We start from the raw sequence: 11,751 nt of genomic DNA, 5'->3' as shown, positions 1-11,751 counted from the left end.
AGGAGAAACCCGGCAAGAGATCCAGACAGCTCAGTGTCATTCAGAGGCTATGAGGCAAGAAGCTGGTGTCTGGCGGGATCCCCCACACCCTGATCAGGGCTGGGGCAGATGTCACTTCTGTGTGCACACACAGGTGGCAATGGCTTCCCTATCCCTAGGGTTAGAGCTGGGTAGCTGACATGCCACCCTCTGATAGAAAACTGGGAATGGGACATAGGAGAAAAACCCTTCCCCCAACCTCAGGAGTTTACACATGTCCTCGGGAGCAGGCATTCCCCTCCATGCCTCAGAGGGGTGGTGTGTGTGGATGGCCAGACTATGCCCGTATCCCCCTCTATCTCTCCTCTAGGTGAAAGCTTTTTAACATTGCTGTAGGGGTCACCTCCTCAAACCTGAGGCAATTTAGGTGTCAGAGAGACAGGGACAGGGAAGGAAAGGAGGGTGGGAAGAGGACTGGGCATCAGCATGCGCAACGAGTTTCTTTTTTTCAACTGAGGTAAATAAAAAAGCTTTATCCTGCAACACTCGGAGATGAGTCTGTGCACCCCCCAAGTCCCAGCCACCGTCCCCCTGCCTTCACATCAGGCTCTTGCGGTACTGACTGTGCTGAGTGGCTGGTGTGAGGTGGGGGCCGGGGGCCTGAAGGTCCATCTGTCTGTACAGGTCCCTCAGCTCCCTGACCTCTTGCAGCACCCTCTTCGCCTGGCTCCAATTGGACGAGGCCTCTCCAAGCAGCCGCTCGGTCTCCAGCAGCCTCTGCTCAGACTCCGAATCGGGAGGGGACCGAGGGGGGTCCTTGGCCTTTCGCTTTCCATCTCCCAGTCCCTGAACCTCTGCCAGCAGCTCCTGAGTCTTCTCCAGTTTCCTGGCTACCAGGTCCTGGATCCGGGACAGCTGCCCCGGATGGGGTGGAATGAAGGCCGGGGGGTCCTCGGCCCGCAGCTGGGGGGTGCGGGCGGGGGCGGCGTCCCGCTGAGACAGGATCTCCTCCAAAGAAGCGCAGCGGCCTTTCTCTGTGGGGGTCAACTTCTTGGGTGCCTGGGGGGTGTAGGTGGCCCCTCTGTCTGGCTTGTCCCAAGCTCGGGGTAGGCCGCTTGCTCGGTCTGAGGAGGGCTGGATACGGTCAGAGTCTGCTCTCCGCCGGCTGCCTGCCAGCGGGGCCACAGACTTGTCCAGATCAACCCGGAAGCTCTCGGCACAAGAGGTGGGTTCCTCGGGAGAAGGGTCTTCCTCCTGGATCAGGTCCAAGGTCAGCATCCCATCCGAGGTAGAGGTGGAAGCCTGGAGGGGAGAGGGCGGGAATGAAGGGGAAGAATTGCCAGCAGTGGGCCCTTCGGGACTGACTGGGAGAGAGATGCAAACTGGTCACTTCCCTCCTCAACGTGCCTTCCCTGAATGAGAAGCACGCCATCCTCACCAAGCCCTTGGGCTTTTTTACTTTTTCTTACTCCTTTGATGGTGGTTTGAACCTTTCTCTCATTTTTCTGTGATCTAAAGTAGCTTCTGCTGGTTTCCCCTATTCTCCGCTTTACTAAGAGTTTCCTGAAGAGTGTCTTTCTCCTCTGTCTAGTGGACTCTAAGCATCGAACTGGGTCTGACACACTCAGGATACTCCACACAGCAAGTTAACTGTCCTCCTCCACCTGTACCCTCAGAGCCACGCACCTCAACTGCTTCTGCTCCTGACAACTCTGAGCCCCTTGCCTTAAAACAAAACTTGTTCTATTTCCAGAATACTGTCATAAAAAAACTGACAGGGGTGTTCGGTACCTCACGTGGATTGATACATAAATTGCTTCAATCCTTCCTCACAGCGACCCTTCAAGGCGGGCACGATTACCGTCCCGCTTTACCGGCGGTGACGTGCAGCTTCAGGGAATCACACAGAGAGAGCAAAGCGCAAAGCTAGGCCCCAACCCAGTTCTGCCCGGTTCTACTGTACCTGGCTGGCTCTCTCCCTAGAGACCGAAGGCTCGGACAGGGAAAGGAACCACACTTTGTGTGTTACAGTGGTTCATGGTGAGCCTTCCTCCTGGAGACGACTGCAATGCTTAATGCTGTCACCTGCCACAACAGCCAGCCACTGAGCGGTCGCTTACATTCCCTGGAACAGCATTCACCTCTTCTACTCCTTCACTTTCCTTGTGGGTATATCTCATTTCCCCACAAAGGATGAAATGAGGGCAAGGACTTTTGAACTCACAGTAGGTGCTAAATATTTTTGATATGGAGGAATCAGGCAGGGGGACAGGTAGAGGGACTGCCCCAGCCTTTGACCTTGGTACCACAAATGCCTCTGGTGGGCGGTCTCAGGTACCATCATGTCTGACATAGATGTGGAACCGGCCCTTCCACAACTTTTACTTTCTTACAATCTTACGTACCACGGCCATTAGGTGTCCCCTCGTTGGGGGGCGGCGGGAGTGTTGGATTTTTGCCCTGTCTCGAGTGGGGTGGGCGAGATAGCTGTCTTCCTCGACGGTGACCTGAAGAGATGCACTGTGAGTCATGGGTGCTCTTCAGAGACTCTGTCCTGACCCAGCAGCCCCTGAGGCCTGCACCTGCCTGGACTGGGAAATAAACCCACCCCATTAACTGCTTCTGAGAAGATCCAAGGGCAAGGCATTTACCGCACATGCGGGGCCTCTGGGGCTGGCCCCATGCATCACAAAGCAGGGAAAGAGGAGTTGTGGCAGAGGGATTTAGAAGGTAGGAGAATGGGGTTTTTAAAGGGAGCTAAAGAAGTGTAGCTGGTGGGGGGAAACACGTAAAGGGGGGCCGCCCTGTAATCTCCCCCTTTAGTGAGTCACTGCCTCTGCGCCGGTGTTCCTCCCCTCCGGATGAGCCCCCTGACCTCATCCAAGATACGGTTCTTGGCTCGGGTGATAGCGGAGTTGAGGGCATTGATCCACAATTCCTTCTCTTCTGGACTAACTGCCAGGAAGATGAGGCTGGGAGCCTGTGGGGGAGACATTCGTGGTTCAGCCAGGGCTTTGCGGTTGGTGCCTCACTATGACAGTGAAGAAGTTACTGTCTCATTCCCTCAGACCCAGCTCCTAGAAGGAGAGGCCTTCTGCTTCTGGAGTCATCCATAACCTAAGGAAACCGGCCTTTCTTCCTAGAAGGGGCCACAGCTTAGAGGTTGCTTTAGAAATGACCAGGGAAGAGTTAAGAAGGGTAATGGATACTAATATGGTGCTGGAGAGAATGAGAGGAGGTTCGGTAAAGCACAGGTACCAAAGTAAAGATCTTTAAAGGTCTGAGTAAACAGAATGTGACAGGAACTTCCCTGAGGTCCCTCAGACAAGAGAAACTAGATTCAGAACTTCAACCACCCATCAGGGTACAGGGAAAAGTGATTTTCTCCCAAGAGATGTATGCGTGTGCGTGTGTGCATGCATGCGTGTGTGTGTCTGTGTGAGAGAGAAAGAGAGAGAGAGAGAGAGAGAGAGAGAGAGAGAGAGAGAGAATGAGAGGAGAGAGAGATATGATCTTTGTGGTCGGACAGTTTAAAGGCTGGCTTGCCCGGAGGGAAGGAAATGGCCAGGATATTCTGGGGTTAAATAACAAATGTTGGCAGGAGAGCAAGTCCAGGCCTCTGAACCTGGAGTGGAGAGGGAGAACCCGCAGAGGGAAGGGTTTCTCCCTTGCCCCCTACACACAAGAGGGCTGAGGTTCCCGGGGCGGAACATACGGGACATACCGTGTTGCCGGGCTGCTTGGAGTGGGCAAGAGTAAACTTGCTATGATTTTTCTTGCTCCTGCTCTTGGATTTCCGGAGCTCTTCGCACTTCTCATAGTCACTCAGGTCAAATACCTCTTGAATATTTTTCTCATCTTTTACCTAGGGGAGGGTTAGAGGGGAGGTGCTGAGGAGAAAATTACTTGGTGCCTCCCCCAGAGTGTTAGTTTAGCCCTAACTTGGGAAGCAGAAGTCTGAGGAGAAGGGAGGGATGACAGGACAGGGGGGCTGTCCTACCCAAGGCCCGCTCGCAGGCCTTGCCCCGACTCCTCAGGCGGGCTTCCGTTTAAACCCCTTATCGGCACTCTCTTCAGCTAAGCTACTGTTTCCGGAGCCCCACGATGTCTCTCTTCACTCTGACCCTGTTTTGTCCTTCAAGACACGGCTTAGACGGCTAGTAGGTTAATCCTATCATCCTGAAGAAAGCAAGACCTGGATAGACGTGGATGCTGATCATCCAGAGGGAGGAGAGACCAGCAGGGCCGGCATCAGGGCATGTCTGGAGGCAAAGGCCGCCTCTGGGCGCCCCCATCTTATTAAACATTTGCACTGCTGCTTTAGTACCTGACCTGACTCCCTCCTCAGATCTACACTATTCTAGAGTCAACTACCTCATTCCTTTCAGGAGCTTCAGCACCACAGAAACAGCGTTCCCCTGTGTTCAGTTTGTTCAGATATGCTGAAAAATACACCTGTAGTTAACCCTCCTTCTTCCCTCCAAGGTACTCTGACAACCCAACCTAGCCCCTGCAGGCCTCAAAAGCCATTTAAATCATCCACCTCTGGGCACCTAGGTGGCTCAGTCGGTTAAGTGTCTGATTTCGGCTCAGGTCATGATCTCATAGTTGCTGAGCTCTGTGCTGCCAGCTCGGAGGCTGAGGCCTGCTTCTGATTCTCTGTCTCCCTCTCACTCTGCCCCTTTCCTCTGCTTATGTGCACACACACTCTCTCTCTCTCAAATTAAGCAAATAAGACATTAAAAAACAATCCTCTACCTCTCTCTAGACAAAGATGCACTTATACTGTCCCTGGAGGACGAAATTTCAGACTTGTATTCTGCTACTTCTTGCCATGGTTCCAATTTGAGAGCCTAAGCCCCTTACTGCCGGGCAGTTCTTGTGTCTAAACGTAGCCTTTCCTGCATGTGGTATCTATCTGGCACCCTGGTTCTACCCTTAGCAGCTGTAGCCAGCATTAGGCTCTGAACTCTCTTGCAGAAGGTCTAACCAGAGACCACAATCCTATCCATATCCTCTGACCCAACTAGCCTTTGCAGAGTGCCACAAATTCCAGTAACATTTCTGCCAAGGTCTGTTTTATTTTTTCATTATTAAAAAAAAATGTTTATTTATTTTGAGAGACAGCAAGTGAGCACGGGAGGGGCAGAGAGAGAGAGGGAGAGAGAGATTTCAATGCAGGCCCTGAGCTGCCAACACGGGAGCCCGACTTGGGCCTCAAACTTATGAATCGTGCGATCATGGCCTGAGCTAAAATCAAGAGTTGGGACACTTAACTGACTGACCCACCCAGGAGCGCCAAAGTCTGTTTTAAGACTTGCTGCAGGCCAAGCGGCTGACGCAGAGGAGGGGGGCTAATTGCACGGCCTCATTCAGGTCAATGACTGCTCGTATATCTGTCTGTTTGCCCTGGCACAGGGCTGTCCCTTTCCCAGGGCTCCCTGGCTTTGGGCTGGGAAGTGACCAGAGGCCTGGGAGGATTGTGGATGGAAGTGAAGAAGATGTCAGCAAGGGGATCCGAGAACAATTCCCAGAAACACGGGGCAGGGAGGCAGGGTGATGCATCAGGTCACCTGCCCTCCCTCCTCAGATTGGAGGCTATCAGCAGAGACCAGAAGCCCTGGAGAGGAAAGTGCTGGGTGTGTATATGCAACCAGGGAAGGAGAGTTACTTGTTCTGTTTCCCTTACAGGAAGGGGAGAAGGGAAGGGCAGGAACACGGCTGACAAGGAGCTCCAGGAAGCAGGGGACAGTGACAGGGGTCGGGCCCTGACAAGGCAGGGGTTCCCAGGGAAGATGGGTAACTCCAAGGCCCTTGTTCTCTGCTGTACGGTTTTTCCTCCGTCAAGTTCCCAAAGCCTCATTTATAATTTCCCATCTTCCAGAGTGAACCTTTCTTTTCCCCAGAGCCTGCAGAAAGGGATTTTCCCTTGCCAAAACAGATGCCCTGAACCCAGTCTCCTCTACCATGAGATCTCCTGAAGATCTAGTTCCTGTTGCTCTACATCAACCCCATGATCATAAGGTGCCCTTTGACTGAGAATGAGGAAAATGATTAATAACAACAAATACAGAAGGATTTCTTGGTGCAGGCAGTTGTGGGAGATCCTGCCTTTATGATATGTAACGAAGAAAAAAGACCACTGAAAAATCAAGAGGAGAGGGTTAAGAATATTTTTGCACTAACACATAGGTTACAAACATTATACTTTGCATTTCAAACACAAATCTTGAATCTCTTAGCTCCGGAGCTTATGGGAAGTGGACAGAATAGAGCCTAGAGTCCTGGGTCAGCTTTACTCTCAGCCCAGGCCCGTCATGGCACAGACGGGCTCCCAAGAAGAGAGGTGACAGTAGGCTGGTTCCCACTTCTCCTGTGCCTTTCTCAGCAGGAGCAGTGGGCCCCGTGACCAGTCAGATGCTCCTGACTCACAGGACACCAGGCATGGGAGGCTGAGGTCATTCCATCCTTCCCCCTGTCTCCGTACTCCTTCCTCCACACACAAGAAACAAGTATGCTCTTTTGCCCCCCAGACTCTGTTCTTGGGACGAACATAAACAAGAAAAAAAAAATGTCTTCTTTCTTCTACCCCTTTCACTGTTCTCATGGTTCCCCTCTGACGTGTAGGAAGTTCTCTCTGACTGCTCACCAGAGTTTCCTGCCATTATGAAGTTTGAGGAAGACAGGAGATACACTTTGACACTTGCTTCTTAGTATTATTTTTTAAACTGGAAAGCCAGCCAATTGTGGGAAAACCTTCTATAGGATTTGGGATTGGGTAGAAGTGGCCCTTAAAAATAAATCCTGCAATCAAATTCTTCTCTCACCTCCATCACCAAGTTCCTGGCTTAGTGTAAACAGTAAGGCTGAAACACCCTGAAGGGGATGTCTCTCTCTGGCCCTGACACAGCTTCGTTCTTCCCTACTTGCCTAGGTAGATGTTCTGTTCGGATGAATACTTTCTCTAGGACTGTGCGTGTGGCTGTTTCAATACCATAAAAGGATTTATTTACCTAAATATAGTCTGCAGAAAGCAGAAGAGGTTAGAACTCAGGGTGGACTCCCAGGAGCCCCGGGGAGTTAGGGAACACGGGATTGGGGGAGGAAGGGCCCATCCTACCAGGGGCGCAAGGGACAGTCTCCCAGGCTATACTGACACAGTCTCAGAAGGTAGGGGCTGGAATGACTTCTAACTCATGGAGGGGCAATTCAGTTTCTCACGTGGTACGGGTCTCTCGAATTATAGAGATAAAAAAGAGTCTGGATTCAATGATCTGGGCTCAGGTTCCGAATGTGGACTGTGGGCTTCATTTTAACTCTGCAGAGACTTACAGGAGTTCGTGACTCCATTTGTCTCCTTTCTGATACAAATGGGGGAAGTTGGGAATGGTGGAGAATACGTTCCTTGCCTTTTTTTTTCCTTTAAATGGATTAGGAAGCATACTGGCTAGGAACCTTGGCTTCAACAGAAACAACTACACTCACAGATACTCTACCTGAGGTCATGTGAGGATGACCCAGGGCTGTGCATGTTTTCTGTGATTGGGACAGCTGCACTGCTGAGATGACCTGCGTAGACCTTCCTTCTAGAGACAGGAAAAGAGGAGGCTAGCTGGCTTAGGGTTGGGGGGGACAGGAAGGGGTGGAGGAGAAGCTGAATAGAGTTTTTCAGCAGCAGTAGCAGAGAAAAAAAAATCCTACCTTCAGCCAGCTGCCAGGACGGGGTAGGGGGCAACAGGGGACACTTAGAACTTTTGGGACCTCTTGCGAGGGGGGTTATTGTCATTGCCAGAAAGGTGTTTGCAAAGAAAATTCATTAAATAAGATGCACACTCAACTTCGAATTCCAACCCGGGTCTTCTAGAGAAGGGGTGACCTTTCTCTGCAGATCTGATGGGGGTAGAGACCAACCGAATTGCTGAACTTGCTTTTGGAACAAAATGGGGGTTAAGGGCAGGGGGAGGACGGAGATAGGGAAGTCCCCTGTGGAGGGACAAAACGGGGAATATGAGAAAACGGGGACAGAGGTGGTAAAGGGCACCTACCTCCTTCTCAGAGATGTACAGCTGGTCCCCCTTCAGCACCACATAGCGGTTTTTCCAAATCTCCCTGAAAATCCCTTTCCCGCAGAATTTCCGGACCCAGCCGACCTTCTCCGGAGGTGCGGACGGATGGTTTCCATCCTGAGGCCCCTGCCCCCGGGCAAGAGCAGAACCGTCCGGTTAGGGGGCTATCGCTTTTCCCTCCTCTCGTTCCGTCCCTCGCGACCCCCCTCGGCTCCCCTCGCCCCTTCTTTCCCGCGACCGCCCCCTCCCCCCACCCCCTCCCCAGGCTGGACTCAGGGCGCCCAACGTTCGCTCCCCACTTCTCGGCAGGTCTGCGCTCGGGGCAACTCTCTCCCCCACGGCCGCCCTCCCTCGTCCCCCAGATAAACAACTCCAAGTGCGAGAGCTGGGGGCCAGGGCCCAGCCTGGGCGGAGGGCGGCCTCGGGATCGCCGCCGGGCCCCCCGCCCCCGCCCGCAGCCTCGGGCCCCGCCGCGCCGGGAGAAACGGCGTTTCATTTTCTCTCTCATTGTCTCCTCGCCGCCGCAGAGCGCACGCAGGCGGCGGCCGGGAGCCCGGGGGAGGGGGTGCCGTGGGGGGGGGGGGGCGGCGGGAGGAAAGTGAGCCAAGTCCGCGCCCCCGAGCCGAGTCCCCGCACGGAAGCCCCCGGGGCGGCGGGGCCGGGGCCCTCGGGGCGGTGGGTGGCGGGCGCGGGCGCACTCACCCTCTTGGCGGAATTGTTCTTCTTCATCGTTCCGGGTGGGCGCGGGCGCGGGGGAAGGGGCGGCTGGCGGAGCTGCCCCCGGCGCCGCCGCCGCTCCGCCCTCCCTCTCCCGGACGCTCCCCTTCTTTGTAGCTCCGGTTACACTAGAGGCCGGCCTCCCTCGCACTCGCACACACACGCACGCCCGCTCCCCGCCCCCCGGCGCCCTCCATCCCGGCGCCCACGCGGTCCGGGCCCCCGCGCGCCCCCGCCGCCTGCTCCCCGGCCCGGCCCGCGCCCCGCCGTTCCATCCGCCGGCCCGCTGACGTTGCGAGTTCAGAATAAAGGGCGAATCGCGGAGCCGGAGATGGTGCGCTCCCCCACCCCCCCTCCTTTGTTTCTGACTCGCTGAGGGTGAAGAAGACGGACCCAAACCCAGCCGGAGAGCGGCTCCCCGGGGAGGGGGGGGGGCGCGGGATCCACGCTCGCACCTGCGGCCCGAGCGAGAGGTGGGGCCCGGGAGACCCCCACCCGCACCCCCCACCCCGCCGGACCTGCCCGGACAGACCGCGGAGGCAGCCGGAGCGGATAATAGGGAGAGGTTTAGGAAGACCGAGATAACCCAGATCGAGATTGGCTCCCTCCCAAACAGAAAACAAAAACAAGAGCGGGAACTGGCATCTGGAATTCACGCTCCTTAGGTGGCAGAGATAGTGGCCTGGGTAGGTCAGACGTTGGGGAAAAGTTTTACGTTCCGGGAGCATGGGGGTATCGATGTGCAGGGGGACGCGTTGGGAGTGGAATTAATATTAATGAACAATTCTGCCCGTTTACAAAGCCTCGGGCCTTCTTTGAGCCTAAGGATGAAGTGGATAGAATGATCTCCATTGCACACAGAGAAAAGTGAGACTCAGGATGGCTCAGGGATGTGCAGACACACATGCTAATTCCTGGCAGGAAGAGATTTCTCTGTCTCCAAAGCCATTGTCCAGAATATCATGTGGCTTTAAATGTAAGCTCCGGGGGAGGCTTAAACTTCCTACGACCCTGGGTATCTCTTCCCGCCGCACTGACATGTAAACATCCCATCAGAGTCCAGTGGAGGGAAGGGCTCAATGCCCAGAAGATGCTCTGATGACTGGGGGAATGGCTGCTGATGCCTCCTACACCAGATCTGCTTCAGAGCTTACAGACCAACATCTTAGTAATTTCATTCCTCCCCACTCGCCCCCCCCCCCCCCCATACGTATTTAAGGGGAGGAGGCGAGTCAGGAGACCCAGGTTTGGGCACTAGTTTCATCATCACCACTTTGTGGCCTTAGGTCAAGTGACCGAACTTCTTTAGGCCTCTGTGCCTCCATGTATTAAAAGGTGAGGGATGAACCGCCACTTCCATCAACAAGCAAAGGGGACTATCAGAGGTGACCTGTGAAAGTCCTATGAAAATATGCAAGTGTTGCCCTCTAGGGTCAAGTATTGAATAATAGCAAGCAGACACATCTCCTGGCGTATGGTAGACACGCAATAACCACTAAATGAATACGAATCCCCGGCACACAGGAGCAGGAAAAGGAAGAACTCTTTTTCCGGAGATGTCTCCAGATAAAAGGAAGTATTGGCCAATTTTGTGGTTTGAGGAATGGGGTGGGCTCAGCTTTTTCTGGCATCTGTCAAGTGAACAGGGGCTTCTCTCTTTTTCTGGCACCCTCCTTTCCTCCTAATCCAACAATATTCCTCTTAACCTCTTTTCATTTACCATACTAATTAATTCCTCTATTTTAGGCTGATAAAGAAATTTATCCTTGCAAAATGCTCTTGTACATCATTTCTTTAAATCTTTAGTGCCACCTTGTGAGGTATATAGAATAAATATTATTCCCACTTGGAAAATGAGTAAACTGCTCAGCGAATCAATCGGCTTGCCCAAGTTTACCCAGCATGTTACTGGCTAAACGGATTAGAATCCAGGTTTTCTGACTCCAGCCTACCGTTTAGGCTTTGTACACACACACACCACACCATATACACACACGGTCCCTCTCCCCTTCCCACCATCTGTATTTCTCAAGAATAAGAATCCAGGGGTGTCTTCATAACGAGGAAGCAAAATGTCCCAGCGTACTAGCCTGCACGATCTTTTGAGGGCTTGCTGGCCAGATAGAGCAGTCTGAATTCAGAGTTTAAATAGATTCTGGTGTATGGGAAACATGTAATTCATGACTTGCCCTATCTTCCTTCTTTCCCCTCCTTTTAGTCAACAAATATTTGAGTGTCTTCTCTATGCATAGTAGTGGGGTCCTTGTGTGTGGCATCAGGCAGGTGCTGGAGCCTTGTGGAACATCAGGCAGAGGGACTGCTCAGAAATCAAAACCCTCCAAAGTAATTTTCAGATTCCAGAACAGATGCATGTGGGCTGGAGAACCTTTCTTGCCTATTTGCTCCTTAAGATGTTACATAAATCTCTGGGCTTCTCCCCCCACCACTAACCTGCACTGCTGTACTGCCTCATGTTATCCTGCCCCTGCCTTCCCACAGTTTTGTCTCCCCTGGTCCTATTATGCACGCCTCTTCCCCTGTGCCATACTCTTCCGGGGCCTGTTCTCCAACTGGCTTCTCTCCCACTAGGTGATCCTCATGCCACCTGAATTGGGATCTATTGGGATCTATGACTTAGGACTGTTTCCAAAGACCAGTTCTTAAGTGAGAAATCTCAGAGTGAGAACTTATGGGCTCTTTTGCACATTTTCATAGCGCTGTGTCTTCAGTGAACTTGACACCGCCATACACATAAACCACAAAAATATGTTAATTTCTCTTTTTGGAGATAAGATACTGGGAGGACCTGTGATGGGGTTACCCCACTAACAGCATCACCATGGATAAGATACAACTGCCAGTTTTTATTCTTCAGTTGACTTTTTTTTTTTTAAGTTCATTTATTTTGAGAGAGAGAGAGAGAGAGAAAGTGTGGGTAGGGGCAGAGAGAGAGAGAGAGAGAGAGAGTGTCCCAAGCAAGGTCTGCACT

General features: G+C 53.0%; 1 protein-coding gene across 3 annotated transcripts; it reads right to left on the bottom strand.

The window, feature by feature from the left end:
* Positions 1-492: 492 nt before the first annotated feature.
* On the bottom strand, positions 493-8,985 carry PLEKHO1 (pleckstrin homology domain containing O1). Of its 3 annotated transcripts, XM_045479006.1 has the most exons (6): positions 8,748-8,985; positions 8,025-8,171; positions 3,704-3,844; positions 2,855-2,959; positions 2,385-2,486; positions 493-1,281 (listed from the first exon to the last, which is right to left on the bottom strand). In XM_045479006.1, the coding sequence occupies exons 1-6, from the start codon at positions 8,772-8,774 to the stop codon at positions 577-579; spliced, it is 1,227 nt and encodes a 408-aa protein (XP_045334962.1). In that variant the 5' UTR covers positions 8,775-8,985; the 3' UTR covers positions 493-576. The 3 variants fall into 3 exon arrangements, with proteins under 3 accessions (XP_045334962.1, XP_045334963.1, XP_045334964.1); XM_045479007.1 differs by lacking the exons at positions 3,704-3,844; positions 8,025-8,171; positions 8,748-8,985 and having other exon boundaries at positions 2,385-2,570; positions 2,855-2,958; XM_045479008.1 differs by lacking the exons at positions 3,704-3,844; positions 8,025-8,171; positions 8,748-8,985 and having other exon boundaries at positions 2,385-2,565; positions 2,855-2,958.
* Between the last annotated feature and the right edge of the window lie 2,766 nt (positions 8,986-11,751).

The sequence above is a fragment of the Leopardus geoffroyi genome, chromosome C1, assembly GCF_018350155.1.
Source record: "Leopardus geoffroyi isolate Oge1 chromosome C1, O.geoffroyi_Oge1_pat1.0, whole genome shotgun sequence".
Classification (NCBI taxonomy): Eukaryota; Metazoa; Chordata; class Mammalia; order Carnivora; family Felidae; genus Leopardus; species Leopardus geoffroyi.
The sequence above is the reverse complement of the archived record's forward strand: the minus strand, read 5'-3'. Positions and strand labels throughout refer to the sequence as shown.